At 45.9% G+C, this 21512-nt stretch overlaps 1 protein-coding gene across 2 annotated transcripts; it reads left to right on the top strand.

Moving 5' to 3' along the window:
- The first annotated feature begins 524 nt into the window (after positions 1-524).
- Positions 525-11917, top strand: NPM1 (nucleophosmin 1). Of its 2 annotated transcripts, NM_001245498.1 has the most exon segments (12): positions 561-697; positions 1447-1526; positions 4349-4468; positions 5232-5325; positions 6051-6154; positions 6637-6692; position 7145; positions 7148-7199; positions 7925-8014; positions 8505-8606; positions 10506-10580; positions 11570-11915. In NM_001245498.1, coding segments are annotated over 8 exon segments (522 nt in total). In that variant the 5' UTR covers positions 561-633; the 3' UTR covers positions 7151-7199; positions 7925-8014; positions 8505-8606; positions 10506-10580; positions 11570-11915.
- The last annotated feature ends 9595 nt before the right edge of the window (positions 11918-21512 follow it).

Here is a 21512-nt window from a genome sequence, read left to right as displayed (position 1 = left end):
CACAGGGAATGCACAGGAAGGGAGCTGAGCTGCTTTCGTTCCTGTGTGATTTCAGTCAGAAATGGCAGCAGCAGCAGCAGCAGCAGCCAGCTGCCGGCACAGAGCGAGGAGGTCGCGTCGCACCGGAGCGCGGCTCTGCGGCCGTGGAGCCGCTCGGGCCGGCGCGGCTGCAACCTCCGAGCGGGCCCGGGCCGCGGCCGGGAGCGGAACGCTGCGGTCCGCACGCACGGCTCTGCCCCACGTGTGGCGCGGCCCCACGGCGGCCCCACGGCGGCTCCACGGCAGCCCCACGGCGGTCCCACGGCGGCCCCACGGCGGCCCCACGGCAGCCCCACGGCGGCCCCACGGCAGCCCCACGGCGGCCCCACGGTCACTCGGCCGCGGCCCCTGCGGGCGGGGCGGGCTCGGGCCCCTCACGCGGCCTCGGCCCCGCCCCCGGCGGCCCCGCGCGCGACCACCGTCAGCGTGCGCGCGTGCGTGCGCAGGGCCGGCGCGGGCACCGAGGGACGGGCCCGGCTCGCGGCTCTCGCGAGAACACGAGGCTATATCAGCGAGTGGGCGGGCGCGGGGCTTCCTTTGGTGCGCGTCCGCCCGCAGCGCAGCACTCCCGGTCAGTCGTGCCGCAGCCCCGCGATGGAGGACAGCGCCATGGACATGGAGAGCATGGGCCCCCTGCGCCCGCAGACCTTCCTCTTCGGTAACGCTCGCCGCGCCCACGGCCACGCTTTCCCGGGGCCCGCTGGCCCCGTCGCCTTTGCAGGCCCCGGGGCCGAGCGCCGTGCGGGGCCGCGGCCTGTGCCGGCCGAGCGCCGCCGCTCCGAGCGCGGGGCAGGGCCGGGGGCTCGGTTGGGGCCGGGGGCTCGGTTGGGGCCGGGGGCTCGGTTGGGGCCGGGGGCTCGGGCAGGGCCGGAGGCTCGGTTGGGGCCGGGGGCTCGGTTGGGGCCGGGGGCTCGGGCGGGGCCGGGGGCGCGTAGCGGCCGCTCCCGCGCACTCCGCACGTGGCGGGGCCCGTCGCGCTTTGTTCCGCCCTCTGTTCCGCGCTTTGTGCGCGGTGCCTCCCGCCGTTCCTAAGGACGCGGAGCACGTGGCGGTGCGGCCGGAGGCGGAGCACGTGGAGCGCCGCGGCCGAGCGCGCCTCGCTGCCCCGGGGCAGGCCCGGCCGCCGCGGCGGCGGTTCCGGAGGTGCCATCGCCCCGGGCACCGCGGCGGGCGCTGGGCGGGGATGCTCTGGAAGCTGCTGGGTTTAGCCGGGCCGCGCCGGGAGCTGCGTGCCGCCAGCGGGCGGCGCGCTCGCCCCGGGTTTTCCTCGCCCCACGTGTTCCGCTCCCTGCGTGCCCGCAGCGTGCCGATACTTCCCTGCGAGTACCGGGCCTGGGAGCAGCAGGCTGGCAAGTAACTGCTGTGTTTTAAATAAAGCAGGAGGCTTATAATTGAATTGTTTTACAGGCTGCGAGCTTAAAGCGGATAAGGAGTTTCAGTTCAAAGTAGATGATGAAGAAAACGAACATCAGTTGTCGCTAAGAACGGTAAGTAGTGTTTGGTTTTTACGCCTTCCATTTAAATATAGTGGTGTGCTGTGATGGTGAGTTTTTTAACGTGTCATTTATTTCTCCACATATAATTCAGGTGATAATTGATATGTAAATCTGTAAAAGTAAACCTCTCTTACTGGCAGTGGGGCTTATTCTGTAATTTCAGATATTTTCTGTATTGAAAAGGTTTCTCCACTGATGTTTCATTCACAGCAAACAAATGCAAGGCTGGAAAAGGTTAAAAATCAACTTACAGTGGGGTAATAAATATCTGCTAAATTGAATTTAATGCTAGGCTATACATGAGGCATCCCTAAGGCAAATAGTGCAGATGCTACAGGAGCAGAGGGAGAAAGATAGATTTGTAAGAGTCATACATAGGCACACTCTTGTGGACTGCTATAAACTTGATTTTGAAAACCATTTAAGTGTGTTCCCATAAGCTAACTCCAATTCTCTCTTTGCAAGAAGCAGATAATAAGTAAATCTAAATTAGACAGCAGAAGGTTTATGTTTTGACTTACTGTCCTTGGTTTGGCCTTTCCAAGGGTGTAACTGGGAAACCCCATCTTTCATTCAGATAATTCATCTAGCAGACTCCCAGGAGTTCCTGGGTGGGTCCTTGGAGCTTCCTGATGCCACACAAGTCAGACACAATATTTCAAGGATTTTGTTCTTGACTGACCATGTTTTTTTGGGTAGCAAAACAATAATGTGCAATGTCTTAGCACACAAGAAATTAAAGAGTTGTAGCATCTTCGTGGCATACTGCTGTGTTTATTTAAATGCAAGGAAATGCTTTGATGCCTGGAAGCAAGAAAGTCTTAAAATTGTCAACTAATTCCTACAGCAGAATTGCTTCCTGGAGGTCACTTGCATAATGAGTATCTCCAAACACTTAATGGTGTTACTTAAAACACTTCTGTTTTTTATGTGAGTCACCTGTTTTCCATCCTTGTGTATTATGAAAAGTACAGCCTGGACTTGACAAAGAGTAATTTGTTGTTAATTACAATTCCTTTTGATGGAAGAACATAGCAATGTATAGGGCAAGTCCACATGCAGATTTCTTGTATCTGAATATTTGTTATGCAGCTAAAATTAGTGATACTTGAATTGTATTGTTTTACTCAGAGTTCCTTTTCTATTTATATTTTCAAAATTAATTGTAGCATTTCTTCTGATGTTGTACAGATGGATGAAGCCGATCAATCCACACCACTACTTTGTTGTTAGGCTTGTGGGGGGGAATTAAGTCTTCTGTCAGTAACCTCTTTTCATAAAATAAAAAGGGATGATGGACAGGAGAAATAGGGTTAGGATACCAAAGGACAAACTAGGCAATATTTAAGATATTTGGAGGGTCTCGGGCATGATTGAAACAAAAAAACCTTGTTGAGTAGAGGAGGGACTTAAAAAAAGGTAAAGGCAGCAAAAACCTGTGGGCTGGTCTATGCTCCTGATAAAAGCCTAGATGAGTAAAGACAGTGTTAAAATACAAATGCAGTGGGGGACTTGGGCATGAGATACAGCAAGATGGGAAGAAAAGGGTAACATGGAAAAGAGATGGATAGCTGTAGGAGATAAAAGTGCCATGAGTTCCTGGAAATGTCTTACTAATGACAGCTGAAAATAGGGATGGTCACTGATTCATCACCTATTTGGTGTGCATTCTTTCAATGTAGAAGTTGAAGCACATGCATGGATGCTTGCCAAACACAGAGAAATAAATGACAAGTAAGTGCTATAGTATTAAACTAGGGCAAATGACAGGGTATGCACTAAAATTTTTGTCCCACTAGCTGAGCAATTCAGTGTTGTTGATAGCACATTTGAGAGGTGAGATCAGAGCTGCAATTTCACCTCTTTGAATTACTAATAACAAAATTTCCCAGTAGTGAATCCAGTGTTCTATTTTCCAACCTTCAATCTGATACATCTACATCTGGACAATTACAGCCTCATTAAAGCTCAGTTCTTGAAGAATGGAAACTTCTGTGCCTTTGCCTGAAGTGTTCACACCTACATCTCTTGTAGCTTTCCTGGGAGGGGGTTCAGCAAAGGAAACACAGAGCCTTGTGCACTACTGTTGGGAATAGTTGTAGTATGAAGGATTTGTGGTTTTCACGTCTTCTGCACATAGTCCTGTCTGAGAGGCCCAAGATCAGCAAACTGGAATTTCTGGCCTGACCACTGTCTATCACTTGTCTCCTTGCAGCTATGAGTTTTGAAACTCATAACACTTTTCTCATACTCAGAGTAAGGGATCCAGGCACTTAAGTTTAGAAATGCCTTGGGACAGCAGTTTCAGTCTGTGATGAATTACAGCAAAAGGCATGTGCATAAATCACTGTATTCAACTAAGCTGCTGTTAGACTTGAGTCCTCAGTGAGTGTCAAGTAAGCAAAAGGTGCACAGTGTGGTAAAAGGAAGCAATTGGCAGATAACATGTGCCAGGAGGGGGAAAGCTATAGGTGTGATTCTGTAGAGGAGATGATGTGTTTATAGTTTCCTTGGACCAGCTGTAGAGCTGACTGAACTTGTCACTGCCTCTTTGTTGCAGTGATCCATGAGCAAGTGACCTGATTTCACTCATTGAAATATGCCTGAAGGTGCCCCTTGGAAGTTTCAGTGTTGTGGAGAAAGGGTGTCGGATTGGGGTGGAGTCTGATGAAATAATTCGTAGTCAGAAATGCAAATTTCAGTATTAATTAAAGCAGAACAGTGAATGGAGTTATTTCATTCTGGTGAATGGAATTTAGAAGATTTTTTAATATTTGGGATGCTCAGGCTGTGTCCTATTCTTGACTTTACAGGTTACTTTAGGAGCTGGAGCCAAAGACGAATTACACATTGTAGAAGCAGAAGCACTGGACTATGAAGGCAACCCTACTAAAGTAGTACTGGCATCTCTGAAAATGTCAGTGCAGCCTACAGTAAGTACTTAGAGAATCTACTGTAAATTTGGTCTCTAGTGAGAAGAAATTTAGAAATGGCTGGGGTCAGCTGAATTTTAGTGAAACTTCGCAGTCTGTTCAGAGAAGTGTCTCTTTTACTAGATGTAGTAAATACATCTTTTTTGTGCCTAGTAGAGTACTTGAGACATGTGGAGATAACTGACATGCTCAAATTACACTTTTTAAGCAGTAGTAATTATTCATGGCATTTATATATAGACAAGTCTAGCCATATGCAAGCAGATGCCTAGATTGCACACTTAAGTTGTATTGCTTTCTATAAACCTGGGATGGGAACAATTAGTTTTTTCTGCAGGTCCCAAGCTCTTAATGCTACTCTGAAGATGATTGCTACTCTGTGGTTGAAGGGCACCTTGTTGTCATTTCTGCTATTGACTCAGCTGCTGATAGCGTAAAGTAGAACTACACAATGCTGGGGTTAGTGGGATGGATAATGTTCAGGTAACATTGCTGCCAAGTGGAGTAGAAACAAATGTGTATTGGTCTGGCCTTTGTGTGCTTTAACTGGGATACACAAGGAGTGTAGTAAACCCCTATGTGTGACTTATTGACACTGAGTTGACTCTGTAATACTTGCAGAATACTCTGTTGAGTGGGAACTTGGAGTAACTGTTAGCCATGGAGTCTCCAGCTGTTGGTGCTCGTTCATACTGGGGTGGAATGTCTGTTGAGTACACTTTGCATGGAATATTTGACTGAATGCCATTGCTGTGTCTTACAGGTTTCATTGGGTGGCTTTGAGATCACACCACCAGTGGTGTTGAGGTTGAAATGTGGTTCAGGGCCTGTTTACGTCAGTGGTCAGCACCTTGTAGGTAAGTATGGCTGGTCACTGCTGTGTCCTGGCACCTGGCAGCACCAGCAGGACTTGAAGGATTTGCAGCTGGTGCCACAAGCAGAGCTTTCAGTGTACTGACCCTCTGAACGTTAAATGCACATCCTTGGCATGAAGTGGCTTTAGGGCAGAGGTTGAGAGGAGTGCTTGCATGCCTTTGCTTGCCACTTGGTTTGTATGGATAAAGGGGCATTTATCAGCCTTGCAGTTTCGTTTCTAACTTCTCCCCTTTGAAGTGGGTGTTCGTATCCCACTGTAGGCTTTCTGCTTATCAACTGAGTGTGAGAAGGCTGCCCATGAAACAGTTCTGGTTTTTAACTGAAGTAAGCCAGGACTAGTCGTCTCCTTTAAGAAATTGTCTTTGATCTTTCTTTCTACTGGTTTTCAAATGTTTCTCCTTAGGAATGGAGAAAACGTTATTTTTGATTTTCTATTGTCTGTTCTGTGTGAAGAGTGCTCTGACCAGTGTGTGGGGTGGTAGTTCAGCTGTTTTGTATTTCCCTGTAGTAGCACTTGCTTCAGTCAGCTGGAAAACCCCCTAGTCAGTGGTTAGGTCACTAGTGGGAAGCTTCCTGCTGTCAGTTCAGCACCTCAGCTAGACCAAACCTACTCAGTTGTGGATGATGCTCTTTGTTTCTTACTAGCAGTCTTGCTTTATATTGTTAAATGAGGTGAGGTTTTTACCCTGTGCTTTGGTTTTATCAGCATTAGAAGAAGAACCAGAATCAGATGAGGAGGATGATGATACAAAAATTGTCAATGCTTCAACAAAGAGACCAGCAAGTGGAGGAGGACCTAAAACACCACAGGTATGTGGACTTGCAGTCCCTTTGTTCACAGCATTTTCATCTAGTTTGGTATTAGTGCTGCCTGTAGGAGGAAGCAGTTAGATGCCTTGCTATTATAAGTGAGAAGGGATTATTTTGTACTAAATTACAGAAGTGTAAATAAAATACAGAAGGTCCCCAAAATTTTGCTGAAGTATTAGATATAATGACTGTTTTTGTGGAAATTCTGTCTCCTGCAGTAACTGCAGGTTCTGGTATAAATGTCAGTGTACTGCAAGAGTTGAAACGCTGATTGAAGCGCTGGACTATAGAGGAAAGGCTCACGTATTCAGAGCTTATGCAGTGAACTCGTCAATAGCTTTGGACTTCACAGCTGTAACTTCCTGGGTTTAGCTAAATTGATGGAAAGTAGCCTTGGACTTATGCCACAGTTGTTTTCTATGGCAGTTGCTCTTTATTACCACAAAATGGTATCAACACTTAACAGACTTTCTTTTTTAAAGAAAAAACCAAAATTAGCAGAAGATGATGAGGATGACGATGAAGATGATGATGATGAGTATGTATTCCTGTTTTGCTAATGTATTTTCAATAATGTATTTATATAGGGCTAACTTTCAGAACATGAATTGTGTGACATTACTGGATGCTAAGTGAAAAAGCTCCTGTATCTTGGCTAGGGAAAAGGCATCCTTTTCTTTTTTATCTCTACAATGCTATCTAAATTAATGTTCTTCAGATATGTCATACTGGGCTTCCTGTTACTCATTAACTTCTAACAGTAGTAGTGGAAGTCCCTAGGATATATCCCTTGCGTATTGAAGAGGAGGGAGTGCATTTAACTGCTTTAAAGGTAGTGCTTGCCCTAGCACTTAGCTATGTGTTAAGGTATAAACTTGGAAAGATTGCTTGCTTTCTTCGTGAATAAAACATTTTATTGGGAGGGAGGGGGAAGATCAATTTCTAATGTGGATCTTGAGTTATGGTGAGTGATTTCCTTTTTAATTGTAGTGATGAAGATGACTTAGAGGATGATGAGGAAGAAATTAAAGCTCCAGTAAAGAAAGTAAGTGGCTAATACTGTGATATGATAGTGGTTGGGTATGTAGTGCCCTAAATCAGTGAGTTTTAGCACAGCTCCCTGGAATGTGTGAATGGGGGATGTGCTAGGTTTAGCTCAGTCTGTGTAAAGAAATTGTGATAGGGCGTGAGAACACCAGTGTGAATGTGCACCCATCCAGTCCATGTTTTATTCCTTGGCTGCAGAGGGGTGACTGGGTCTTACCAGCACAGAGATGCAGCTGTCAGACTGGTGTGGGCCTGGATGGCTTTTGAGCAGCAAATAAAATCTGCTCAAAGAGGGTTCTGCTTTGCAGTTCCAGTCCTGCATGCTGTGGAAAGGAGCTTTCAGTGACTTCAGATGCAAAAGGCTGTAAATGTGTGAGCTGCAGGGAAGGGTACACTGCAGACAGGAAAGTGCCAGGAGGGACCTTCATCTCCATCGGCCCTCCAGGGCCATCTGGTGCTGCTGTAAACACAGCTATAGGAATTTTAGACTATGTGTGTGGTGTCATGTCCCATGCACATCACAGACAATATTTCTGGATGTAATGCCAAATGAGGTAATGATTGTGTTACAAAAAAAAGATGGCACTGGATGAGGTAACAGGACTTGTTCGTGGGTGTGTTACTGTGCTGCACCAAGAGGTTTTCCTTTGGGTTCCTGTAACATGCTATCTTGAGTTTACTTGCAGTTCATTTGACAAATGAATGTGTGTGCTTGCTTTTCAGCCTGTTCGTGAGGCTGCAGGAAAAAATATGCAGAAAGCAAAGCAGAATGGAAAAGACTCTAAGCCATCCACACCAGCATCTAAATCAAAAGTGAGTGAAAACAACTGAGTAAAAAAAAAGGTTTATTCTAGTGGGGAAGCTAGTTTCCTTGCCTAATGTGAACTTCAAACAGCATATTAACATTCAAATTAGATTTTTAGATCTTGATATGAAGCATGTTGAAGATACTGTTCACTGTTTGGTGTTCTTTCTGAAACTCCTCAGTGATCAGTATGTACCTACAACAGTCAGGAAACTTTGAATCACTAAATATTTTGGCTATTTTTGGTTTAATTTCTATTCAGAGAGCTGTGGAGGCACCTGCCCTGAAGCATAAGATACCAGTTATGCTAACTATAATAACTCTAGGTTTGAAAATTGTTATTTTTCATGCTTCTAAGGAATGTATGGGAAGCATAAATTTAGGTTTTGTGACTTTCTGAAAACTTTATGGACTTAACAGTTCAATTGCTAGTTACATAAAATTTATCTTATATTCTCTGTAGCTTTTCAAGTTGCTAATAAAATGAATAATTTTCAGACTCCAGATTCCAAGAAGGATAAAACTCTAACTCCAAAAACACCAAAAGTCCCTCTGTCATTAGAGGAGATAAAAGCAAAAATGCAAGCATCTGTAGATAAGGTGAGTCTTTGGACATGACGTTTCTCAGCCTTACTTTTAGAAGTCTGCAGATGAGAAGAATTGGATGTTTCAAGAAATGATTAGGATGTTGCTGATTCCTGTGCTGTTACTATGAGTGTGTGTTGATGTTGAAGCTCTGAGAAATAAAAAAAAATTTGGAGAAAAAAGCTTCTACTCGTGAGGAACAAAACCACTTTGTATTTCTCCAGTATTTCTGATTAGCAGTTTGGTATTTCTTGGTGAACTGTCTCTGTTTAAATTAAAAACCAAACCAAAAAAATCTCACCAAACCCTTATGTTATATTTATTGTAAAGATGACTTAAATAGTGCATATACACTTCAGGTTACTAAAGTGGAGTGAGTTCCTTACGTGGTGGAGTGCCTTGGTCTTGAAGCAGTATCCTGATGCGTGTAAGGCTCAGTAACTTCCAGAAGAGGGAGACAGATGCTTGTGGTATGAATTGATGCACTGCTGCAGACCTGAACACATTTGTTTTCTGGAGGGATCTGGGGTTGAGTCTGCCTTCAGTGGATGCTTCACCCTTCTAAGGTGTCAGGGCAGTCACTTGCTCTGGTTGTTACCACGTTTGACCGGCACTTGGTGGTCACACCCATCAGTAGTGTTCTTAGCAGCTATTTAAGTATAAAATAGAAAATCCAGTTGCATGCTGGTTGGGTGTAGCAGGTGATTCTTTTCTTCCTGAGCCAGGGTTGAAGTGCATGTGCCAGCAAGGGTGGCATTCTGCGTTGCCTCTGTGCTTGAAGCAGATGCGAGTGAGGGCCTGGCTATGGCAGCACTTGGCTGGCTCAGAACTGATGTTGGTTTGCTGGTGGGGTTTTTAAATTCAAGGTAGAAGACTTTTTACCCATACAATGGCAAACAAAGGTCAGCTAAAGAATTAGGATCATCTTCTGCTTAGATCATAAGTGTTTTGGAGCTGCTTTGTTACAGGCATGCAAATGAGACCAGAAGTGTTTAAATACAGGGTGGATGCTGCTGTGGTGTTAGGAATGACCCAGAGGAGCTGCGATAAGTGGTACTTCTGCAGTGTGAGCACAAGTGGCTGAGCTGCTCACAGTAGACATGTGCAGAGGGAAGCATGCAGAGCAGATAACTGGCAAAAAGAGCTTTAAAATACATTATCTGGTGCTGAAGAGTGCTTCTGTTGGGAAATACTGTCTAGCAGGGAACAGCAAGTGTGCTGTCCTAATTGGCATGGGATATTTCAACTGATTCACCTGAGAAATTGGAAAGTATTTCTTTTGGGACATGTGAAAAAAATCAGTGTCTCCTAAAATAGCATGCTGTATTATTTTCCGTGGAGATACTGGGAGACAAGATGATAAACCTATATCTATGATTTATTAACTGAATCTGCCTTGTACATTTGAGCATGTGCAAAGACAATTCAGGGATTACAAGGAAATGTTTTTAGAAAAATTATTTAAATTAATAAAAGTCGTGTATTAGTGAATTTTAAAGGATAGGTGGGAGGTAAGGTTAATGTTTTGCTTTAGAGAGCTGAAGCTAAAAACCTGCCTGTGAAGGGTGGTCTCAGGTTGTGTGTTGTAGTAAGAGTCCATGAATATAATTCTAATTTATCTGAGTAGCGTGGGTCTGACTACAGACAACATGATTTTAAGTGGTGAATGCTGTTGTGCTCTTCAGCATCAGCAAGGAATTTTGGACAGCAATTCCGTGTGTAGCCACTTTAGTGAGAAATACGTGGACTTGGAAGAAAAACAAGCTTCCTAAAATGGTTTAAAGCAGACTAGTGTGGGAAGTCGCCAGGTGAATTCAAACTCCATGTATTGCAAAGGGTTTTCAGTATCCTAAGTTATTTATTGAAAGCATTAAATTACCTGCAGACCCTAAAGCTTGCTTGTTTTCCAACTAGGGTACTACCCTTCCTAAGCTGGAGCCCAAATTTGCCAACTACGTTAAGAATTGCTTCAGGACGGAGGACCAGAAGGTAACAGAATTCATCAAAGCTTGATAAAGTCCAAAAACTTTTATAACCTTAGGGATTCTTTTCCCCTTCTTAATCTTTACAAGCTTTGGACTGTTTTAAAGGGTTGCAAACCACAAACAATACTTCAGGTTAAATATATGGGAATGGTTTTAAGGGTTTTAGTTGGCTATGATGGGAAAGCTAATATTTTATTACATTTTTCCAGCTTTTGTATGGTTGGTAAATTATCTCTTGCTCACTAAACCCACAGAATTTTCCTTTTGGCACCATATTGGTTTAAGGAAATGAGCTGTGGTTTCCCTTGCTGCTGAATTTGGCCACCTCAGCCAGTCTGGTGTTGAGCCCTATGTTGGGGAGGGTGTCTGGGATGGTGGAGCTGTTTTGTGATGGAGATTATGGCATTCTGGCCACATTCTCTCCCAGAATCAACGCAGCTCTTAAAAGAGCACACGCCAAAAGGTGGTACCAAGAAGCGAGTTTCTGAATTAGTTATTACTTCACACAGACTAAGCTGAAAATGTGTTGTAGATTTCCCAATCAAAATTCCATCAAGTTAGTTTTGCAGTGACAGAATTGCTTGTGCTTTCCTGCTACCCTCAACGGTTTGGTGTAAACTTGTTTATGGACGAATTAATATGTTCCTAAAGGAATGCTGAAAAGCAGTCAGCTTTAGCTACTGGACTTGCTGTAGCATTAGCCAGGGTAGGCAGAGTTCAGCCAGTATTTGCCTCACTGGTCTACACCCATCATCTCACTCACCTTCACTGAATTCTTACTATTGTGACCTAGTGTGAATAATAATCTTCTAGCAGAAGGACCCAATGTCATGCTTTCAACTTGATTTTCTCTGGAAGGAGTGTACTTTTATAATTTATTGTTAGTACTGTTATAATTTATTGTCAGTATTTTATTAAATAAGTGGTGATAGTAAGCTAGAAATAATTTTTTAAAATTGATTTCAGTTTCTAACTTTCTGTGTGCACTTCCAGGTCATTCAAGCTCTCTGGCAATGGAGACAGACTCTGTAAGAAAAGAAAACAGCTTAAACAGTTCATTAAAATCTGCAGTCTTATTTCTGTAACCATTATTTGGCTGTTCTTTTTACAAATACTGAAAGAGCTTTCCCTCCTGTGTCTGATAAATGTCATCCAGATTACCTTGCCAAGAATGTGTTGTCCAAAATGCCTGTTGGGTTTTTACAGACAGGACTCCACCCTCAGCTTCACTTTAAGTATGTATGGAATGTTTTGATAAGGCATGGTGGTGGTCAGACAAATGGAAATGGTGGGGAGACTAAATGTATGTGAAAAAATAAAATTTAGTATTTTAATAAAGTACTATTGTTTCTTTTTTTATGGATATGGGGAATCTGCATACTGAACCCAGAGATAATTGGACTTTTAAGTTCTCTGAGGACCTACCTTTGCCTTTGAGTATTTTAGTTGCTTCCTTTTACCAAGTACACAAAAACTATAATGTGTTGTCAGCTTCAAAAACAACTCCGGTTCCATAAGCTTTGGAGCTACTGAGCAGATGATTGGGAAGAAGACTAGAGTGGCAAGCGGGGCTTTGTTCTTGTCTGAAAGTGACCACTAATTATATAATTGCCTAAAACAGCCCTTCCTGCATCTCAGTGTCAGACCTGCTTCACTGCACTTTGGTTTATGGTTTCTAACTGCTGGGTTTATAGGGCCTGGAGCTCCACTTGTAAAATGCAATACTTCTGATCCGAGATTTGCTGGCTGTGCTGTTCTCTGAGGAGCTGCAGAGTCTGAGGCTGCCTCACGTAATGACTCCTGTGAGGATTTTGTGGAAGAATTAGCTTGAATCCTGTAGGGTGTACCTAGAGAGAGAGCTCACTGAGTGAGTTCAGAGCCTGTGGATAAATTCCTAGGAGTGCTGAGACTGATTTCCAACAAATCCAAAAGTGTAGATGAGCAGGAAGTCCTTTCAAGTCCTCTGGCCTACACATGATGCTCAGAGTCAGAGTTAATATTTTGGACCATTCTTGTTAAATGAAGTAAGAACATCAATGGTTGTAAGGGCTTTCAGGAGAAGGGAAGCATGGATGTGCCTTGAGGATGAGACTCCTGGGTCTGTGCTGTCACTTCATGCATGACTCTTCCACCTTGTGTCCAGTAACTGCAGTAATGGAGACTGGAAGAATACTCAGAAAACATTCCAGCAGTTGTTAACTATCAAACTGCTTTAATCCTTGCTGTGTTGGTGAATTAACACTACTGACTTGTGTTCTAACAGCAGGAAACCCCCTGAGTAAAGCAGGTTGAGTTTTCCCCACTTGAAGGACTTGCACACTTCAGTCCTGCAGCAGGTGGCTTTGCAGGACATGTGAACATGCACTGGCTGGTGCTAATTAGGCTTGAGGGGTCTGGTCTTCTGAGCATTTACAGTTTGTTTAGGTAAGATAAACAATTGGTTTGTACAATTGCCACTGATTTTTTTTTTTTTTCTGTTTGCTGTTATAAAACCCTTAGTTCATATTGTTGAGATGCTGGGTGCAATGGAAAGTGCAAGTCTCCAGAAGCAAACAGTTATTTTTGGAAAAAAGAAAGTCAAGGGAAGTGCATGGTAGACAAGCAAAACGGTGCAAGTCCTGTGTCAAAGATTTGTTTAAGCTTGAGTATAATTGCAGCATGTGAAATGGCAGAGTATAACAGGTTTGAAATGCCTGTTTTGGTGGGGTTATGTCAATAGATGATGTCATATTCACAAGTGAGAGCAGATTTCCCTGGTGAAATGGAGCTAATGGCACAGACAGGCTTATTTAAGCAAAATTGCCCTCAATTTTGGCTGAAAAAAGTGAAAATTGTACAGTAATTTCAGCAAGAAATTACTAGCCAGTAAAATACTCTGCTTACTAAAGTTTTAAGAAAAGCCAGGGTGTTGTCTGTCTGTAGGTGAGTGACCAGAGCAGCTCTGGGGTGCGGCCATGCTCTGCACAAGCATTGCAGGGGGAAGGTGGAGCCCCTATGGGCAGCTCTGGCGGAAATCACTGCGGTGCTGGTGCTGAGGTATAATGTAGGTCAAGTCGTTGTCAGGCTGCTGTTGAACCTCATGAGGCATCTTTGAGGCACCCTCATAGCATAAAAATAATTTCACTTGGCCCTGGTTAGGGCCTGCACTGTTCTCTGCCAGTTTATGTAGCAGTGAGGGGTGGTCACTGCCCCACTTCTGGCGGTGGGGCCTTTTCCCCACCTCTGCTGTTGTGCTGGTCACATCTCCAAACCCTGGCTCCTTTTGGGAGTGGCTATCTGATGACTGGATGCAGCTGCATCCTCTTGGATGTTCACATGCAGCTGCCAGTTCTTTCACTTTGAACAGAGCCTCAAAGTTTGATTTTAAAATAAGTTCAGATGTGAAAATACCTGTTGAAAAGAAAAGACAAATACCAGATGTAGGTTTTTGAAGTACTACTTTTGACTTTATGCAGAGTTGAAACATGTTCTTGCCATGGTAATGATGACAACAAAGCTGTAGTGTTTTGATAGCTGTGTTGAGGGTTCTAAGCCTCTGTATGATCCTGGTCCTTGAGGATGGCTTATTTGAGGGTGTGGAGCTCTGCAGCTGAATGCATTGCTATTCCTACGCTGTGATGGGAAAACGACTTCTTTACAGGATGATGAAATGTCTGTCCAGGTAGCGGTGCCTTTCCTTTGTATGTGAATTTCCCCTACTGCTGCCTTTCCTGTTGCAGATCCTGTCCGGCTTTTTTCATATTTCATTTCCTTCTGCAAGTGTTTCATTCCCTACAATGAACAGGTAGCTGGTGTCCCCGTGTGTGGGACAAAGGGGAGGCCACCCAGCTGAGTGGGTGTGTGTGACCATGCTATGCTGGCTGCAGATAGAGCTGCTCCATATGGATCTCTTTTGTCTCCAAGTCTCTGGTGTCTCTTGGCATCTCACTTCAGAAGAGGTGATAACAGAAGGACACCATCCTGTTAGGAGCTGTCAGTCTGTGCCTTATTCCTGGGGGTGTTCAAGAGAAGTGTTTGTGGCCACCTTAGGTCTGTCCTGGGGTGGGCCTGGCTCTCAGCGGCCACGGGATGGAGGCTGGACGGGAGCTGTCCTGCAAGCGGCCGGAGGGCAGAGATGCGAGGGGCTGGAGGGGAGAGATGTGAGGGACCAGAGGGGAGAGATGTGAGGGGCTGGAGGGGAGAGATGTGAGGGACTGGAGAGGAGAGACGTGAGGGGCCGGAGGGGAGAGACACGAGGGGCTGGAGGGGAGAGATGTGAGGGACCAGAGGGCAGAGACACGAGGGGCCGCAGGACAGACACACGAGGGGCTGCAGGACAGACACACAGATGGCCACAGGACAGACACACAGGTGGCCGCAGGACAGACACACAAGTGGCCACAGGACAGACACACGAGTGGCCACAGGACAGACACACAGATGGCCACAGGACAGACACACGAGAGGCCACAGGACAGACACACAGATGGCTGCAGGACAGACACACAAGTGGCCGCTCCCGAGTCTGTGCCGACACTGCCGCGGGTGGCGGTGATCGCTGCGGCGTGGGGAGCACAGCAGAGGCACAGGAATAAGGGAAGGACGCTTGTCTGAGTCTTCAAGGATTTAATCTCGAAGGGTGGCAGAGCAAGTAACAAATCTGACCATGCAAGGACTGCTTTTAAAGGGTAGGGGGAACACAGGGAGGACACAACCTTTGACCAACAGGAGGGCATTAGGGGAGGGGTGCAGGGTAAGGGCTCCCCAACAGAAGCCAACACGGGGAGGGTGCAAACCTCACAATCCAATTCTGCTTCGAGGAAGGGATGAAAGACAGGGAACATTCCAGAGCGAAAGGAGTGTGCTATCTTTGACAGACAGGGATAAGACCCGGGAACGAGGGAGGTATACAGGTGGATTGACATGTGGATTAACATACATTTTGGTGGGGAAAACTCTGGTAAACAACTAAGGACTGAACCATTAGGGAAGCCAAATGGGGTATGGAGAACGAACCACTACAAACTCATAACAAGGAATATTAAAACATACTATAGAAGAACAAACTGAAAAATAACAGACTACCACACTGGGGTTCTCTTTGCTCCTATGAGCCAGCAAACCTGCCAGAGTGGCTTTTCAGAGTCCAGGGGCTGTGATGAGTGCGAGGCTCTTTGCCTGTGCTCAGCAATTCTTGCAGCCTTTGGAGAGAAGCAACTCAAGCATGGCTGGCAGGAGGGTGGGAGTGTGTGTGGGCTGAGGTAATGGAAAACAGGGCCAGGATGGGTGGTGGTTCTGGGCTCCTTGCCACCCAGACAGTCCCTCAGGGGCTAAGTTCATGCTCCTACCCAGATACCCCAAGCCATGTCCTGTCTCTTTTGCATGTGCCATTACTGACTAGCAGCCAAATCTCTCAACTTTTCCTTCCTTCTCTGTGGAACCAGCACCTAGATCCTTATTCTCACAAGGTTGTTAAAGACTGGATCCTACTTAGAAATGTCAGAAAAAGCTGCAAAAGAATGGGGTGGTTTGGAGCTCAGTGTTGGATGGAGCACAGCACCTTTATTTCTGCCCTTGGCTAGTGGGCAGTAGGTTCTGGCAAGCAACAGCAAGTGCAATTGATTGTGTTGAGTGAGGTTTGGAGGTTTTGTGATCTGGTATTTATTAAAGATTGCTTTGTCTGAGCCTGGTTCTCAATGTGAACACAGAGAGCTGAGTGTGTGTGATGGGGTGCAGGAAAAGTGATGCTGGATTTGCAGGTGTGCCTGAAGGGGACTGACTTGTCCTCCTGTTTGCAGGTAGCACAGGGAATACCCTCTTGGCTGCTTGCTGGTTTACCTGCATGGACACTTTTAGGAACAATTCTGTGTTATGTTGGATCAGCACTTCAGTGACTGGCCTTTGGATTGTCTTACATAAATGGATTTTAAGCAGTGCCTAACTAGGGCCAAGTAAATCAATCAAATATATCAAATGTTAATTAAGATGTGTGCTGTAGGGACCAAATGTATGGCCTGTGTCCACTTGTATGAAGATGACTTTTGCTCTTCTCCTTTCTTCAAAAACTCTCCTTCCACTACTTCTGTCACCTCTCCCTGACCAAGCCATAAGAGCCTCTATGGGAAAAGGATCCTGGGAGAAAACAAGCAAGAAAGGGCAATGAATAAAAGAAGGGGGGGAAAGGTGGCCAAGGGTCAAAAGTGAGAATGGGAAAAGTGAAGATCCTGGGAGGGATGCTCAGCAGGGCCCCTCTGACAGTGCCCACCCTCACTGAGCTGGCCATGCCAGCACTGTGTGCTGCTGCCCACAGCCTTGTCCAGGACAAGGGCATGACCACCACCCTACTTGTAATGCAAAGGGCAAGAGAGGGAACAGAGCTAGGCCACTCAGAGCTGATGCTCCTGATTCACCTCAAGTGATTACGCTGGTACTAGAAACACTCTTTGTTTTAATTGAAGGCAGTTTTGTTAGAAGGGTCCTGGAGTCTTACTCAACCAATTCCTGGAGCCTGAAGCCTGCTGAGCCCCATCTAATTCTGTTGACTTACTGTATTTAAGAGAAAACCGTTTTTCTTGACTGTTTTCAAATTAAACTTTAGGTTTTACATTGGGGTTTTTTTTGGTTTTTTTGTTTGGTTTTTTGTTTGTTTGTTTGTTTTTAAATGAGTAATAATTGCAGGGAGAGTTGAAGATGTATTGTAGCTGTTGAGGTATTTGGCATTTCACCACTGCAGCCACCTTTATCTGTGCCTGTTTATGAAACTTTTCCCACTGCTCCTTACATTTGTCCCAAAGCTTGTAATTGTGCTATTTTCCCAGGAATGTCCTTGATAAAAGGCTCCTAGCAGCCGTTACTGTGCTATTTTGAGGCAGTGAATGTTATCTGGGCACTGCTTTGAGTGGTGTAAATCTGTTCCCCGGGTGTAAATGTGTGTGAGGACACCAACAACAGCGCACAGCTACAGCAAATGAATATAGCTTTCAGTTTAATAATAAGGCCACCTCTGGTGTTTAGGACATTCTTCCATGTTTCTTAAATATTTTTCCCATACTTTCAAGCTTTTTCTTACAATTTTCTACATGGAAAATAGATTTTAACTAAATGACTGTAGCTAAGGGCTTTTACATGTAATTGGACCACTATAGTGCAGGGCACCCAGCCAGTCCCTTGTGATCTCCAGAGAGCACAGGACGGGGAGACTGGGGGATCTTGGCTGCATTTTTAGGGTCTTGAATTAGGAGAGATGCTTCTACTTGTTCCCTCTGGCTTCATGGTTCTAAATAGTCCTTTCCAACTCCTTCCTAGTTCTACATCTTGCCACAACCTTCTTGCTTAGTCCTTCACTGCTCTTCAGACTTTTCACTCTTCTGATCCTTTTCAGTTCCTCCTCCAGTCTTTCCTGGCCACTGCTGTTGGAGCAGCACAGCCTTCCCCTGATCTCTAGGAAAAGCTGAGCCACCAGTGCAAACACGGTGCTCCTGTGTGAATCTGTGCCCTTTCTGGGTTGCTTGGTAGTGTCCCTGAGAGCCCAGTTGTGGCCAATGCCCTCATTGTGGCCCTGGTGGAGAATGCCCATAAAAGCCCTGCTGCTGTTCCTCCACCCGGGTGCAGCTCTGCTTGCAGGAGACGACTGTGCGTGCTCCAGGATAATGGGACTTCCAGAGATGTCTCTTTACTAATCTGTGACATTGCTTTTCCAGAAAAATTGCATTTTCCAATTTTTTTTTTTTTTTGTGTAAATCCACCCATGTGATGTTTTCTGAATTCTTGCTCTGATGCAAACTGTGGCTACAGTTCCTCTGTAGAAAGATTAGTAGAAACATAGGTTTTCCAGCATCGTTTTCAGAAACTGCCCTGCCTCACAGCCCACCCTGAGTTCCTCCAGGGTCACTCATTCACTTGTGTCACTACTGGGGACAGTGACACAGGGCATTGAGAGGTCTGTGATGTCACCAGTCAGTGCCTGCAACAGCCCTGAGCTGCCCCTGCAGTGTCACTGCCAGCTGTGGGGACATGGGTGGCCATGCACGGTGTGTGAGGTCCTGCCCCAGCCAGCAGCTGGTGCAGAGGGCAGCCAGGGTGGTGCTGTGGGGAGGGATTGGTCATCCCACAGACAGGGCTTGAGATGGTGACTTGCTGGAGACAGCTTAATTCCGAAGACTTCAGTCAAAGAGGTTTATGTTTAAGAGCTGTTGAGCTGAAAAGCTCTAAGTTAAGGAAATATTAAGTTTTGAAGCTTAACAGCTTGTGATTTTTTAATTTTTTATTTTTTTTTTAGGGAAAAGTGAAACCATAGAGGAATATAAATCCAAGGAGCCAAGCCCTAGGATTTAATGCAGTGCAAAGGCTGAAAAGTGGAATTTCTCACTGGTTTGTGTAGGGTTGTCTGCAGAGGTTGGCCTGTTCTTGCCTCCCTTCAAAAGCATTCTAGCAGCTGTTACACACTTTCAGAGGAGAGCTGCAGTGCTCCTGGGCACTGGGATCAAGGAAAGCCCCTGTGTGTCCCCCCTGTGCTAGTCACTGGAGCTGGGGGACACTGTGGGGCAGGCTCTGGCTAAGGGGTGCTGGGCACTGAGAGGGGCTGGGTACCCAGCAGAGCAGGGTGTTGGACCAGCCCCACTGCTCTGCCCTTCAGCTTGAATGCCTGAAGGTGGTGGAGCTGGGGCTGAAGTGCTGTCCTCCTGGCCAGTTCAGGGTCATTTTGAGGTGACTCTTCTGTCGAATGGCAGTAACTGCAAAGCATCCCCTCCTTCCCTGAGTGTCCAGACTATGTGGCAGAAGCGTTCCTTACCTTGTGATGAAGTTGTCTTTTTGTGTGTAAACTGGATAAAGACAGAACATGCACCCCAGTCAGTCTGAAAGTTGTCTTTCCTTTTACCAAGGCTTTCAAATTCAGAAAACCTCTTCAGTTGGATTTTCTGTAAGGAAAAGTTTGCTTAAAGGAGCAACACAAGGCTGGAGATGCAGATAACAGGAGCAAACCACACACAGATTTGCTCCCTGTCAGCAGGGCTGGGATATAGAGTGCTCTTGATCTTTATACAACTTCAGCCCAGGTTTTTCATTTTAATTTAAATCTTGGTGTGTCAAATATAGCAGGGCCAGATCCTGGCTGTTCCTGCTGGCTTCTCTTTCACATTCCTATCTGGGGTAGGAAGGCTTCCCATTCAAGCCTGCTCTCAAGCCCTTGGCCGCACTGGATGGGCTCCATGATCTATGGAATGCCTGCTCCTCATGGGATGTGGACCAGTGGAGCAGGGTGAGGGAAGCTCATTTCACTGGGGGCACCTTCACTGCCCTGCAAGTGAAAGGTCAGGCTGCTCAGACTTTGATTTGAGCTGCTGAAGGGTGGTCACTAATCCAGTAAGCCACCGAGGGACTGTAGGACACAGCCTCAATTCAGGCATTTGCAAGGGTGAGTGGAAGCAGTAACCCCAGGGGCTCCTAGTGTGTCCTGCAGTGCAGGCTCCTACCTGGCCTGCTCCTACCTGGCCTTGGCTTGGTTTATGAAGTGTTGAGAACATCAGGCTCTCAGGAACATGCTGTGCCAGCCTTCACGCCCCGAGTGTGCAGTAAGAAAACTAAACAGCCTTAAAGGTTTTCCAGTGGGCATCAGCTGCTCTGGCTGGATTTGTGCTGGGAATCTGATCACACAGGAGCCTTCAGCAGCGGAGAAACAGGTTTGGGTGTGCAGCTTTTAATATTAGAGATATATACACATACACACACACACATATATATTCATAACAGTATGCTACTAAATGATATTTCTATTTTTTCAGAGACATGTATGAGCTGCCTCTTCTCTATTCTGTGCCCCATCTGTATTGTTCAAGACTGATAGTCTGAGATTCACCCAATATTGGTATTATTCTCCAGGTAACTATTTGGATATTGAAGGTTAAGGGGTTTTGCCAGACTACTGAGGCACAAAGCATGCATCTATTTTACAAAAGAACTTTTGTGATTACAAATACAATAATTGAAAGAAGAAAACCCTCATGTGTCCTTTAAAACAATCCCTGGTGTTGCCTGGCAGTTTTTGCTGTTTGAGGTGTCCAGGTCCTGGCCTGTGTGGATCCAAGTCCTTTGAGTCGTGGCTGTGGGGACAACTGTACTGCCAGCACATGGCTTCTCAGCCTGGTCTGGGCCAGCATCACCTGGGATGAGTTTTTCCATGCGTAGCTCACAGCTCTGTTTTAGCTGCTGTAATTTTACGTGCTGTTGGGGCAATTAAAATGATAAATGGTAGCAGCAGCTTTACAAATTCCTTTTTGAGCTGTTCTGCTTCCAGCCAGGTGCAGCAGCCCTGGGGCAGCTTGGGTGTTGGACAGAGCCACCAGTGGCCATCTGAGGAGCTTTTTCTCTGAGGCAGGTGATGGAGCTGCCACGGTGAAAAGCCTGAGGAGCAGTCAAAGCTCACGCCCACAGGTGATTGTGAGGGTTTTGGAGGAGTTACTGCCTCTGGCTTTGCAGAACTCCTGTGTGCATTGGGCAGCAGATACTGGACTTAGCAAGGTGAAGAGCTGGTGCTGGGCATGACCCTGTGCTGTGGGTACCTTTCCTGTGGGGCTGAGCAGCACCTGCTAGCATAAGATGGCACAGGCTGGGCTTCTGCCACCCAAACTGCTTCCAAGAAATGAGGTACTGGTGATGATTAGGGATATAGGGAATATTTTCACATCTAAGCTAAATACTGTGATCTTGTGAGTCCCCAAATTGTGAATTATTCCAGTGTAGGCATCTTGGTGTGCTCAACTTGTAGGGCTCAGGGTGGTGTCTCTATGTTCTTGGCCATGTGTGCAAACAGCTTTCAGCTGTGGCAGGGTGCCATGGGACTGCCAGGACAGGGATGGATGGGGCCTCTGATGTTGGTGACATCAGCAATTGACAGTTTTGGGTTTTTTTTTTTCTCTTTTAAACTTCCAGATCCATAAGACCAGAAGTGTGAAGTCTG

The sequence above is a fragment of the Taeniopygia guttata genome, chromosome 13 (assembly GCF_048771995.1).
Source record: "Taeniopygia guttata chromosome 13, bTaeGut7.mat, whole genome shotgun sequence".
Taxonomy (NCBI): domain Eukaryota; kingdom Metazoa; phylum Chordata; class Aves; order Passeriformes; family Estrildidae; genus Taeniopygia; species Taeniopygia guttata.
This window is presented reverse-complemented; position numbering and strand designations above follow the sequence as displayed.

Excerpts from the sequence above, each read along its gene's own strand:
- NPM1 (XM_030283601.4), top strand. The coding sequence starts at position 634 with ATGGAGGACAGCGCCATGGACATGGAGAGCATGGGCCCCCTGCGCCCG. Across the intron at positions 698-1,446 it reads CCCGCAGACCTTCCTCTTCG|GCTGCGAGCTTAAAGCGGAT; the intron begins GTAACGCTCGCC and ends ATTGTTTTACAG. Across the intron at positions 10,581-11,569 it reads TCAGGACGGAGGACCAGAAG|GTCATTCAAGCTCTCTGGCA; the intron begins GTAACAGAATTC and ends GTGCACTTCCAG.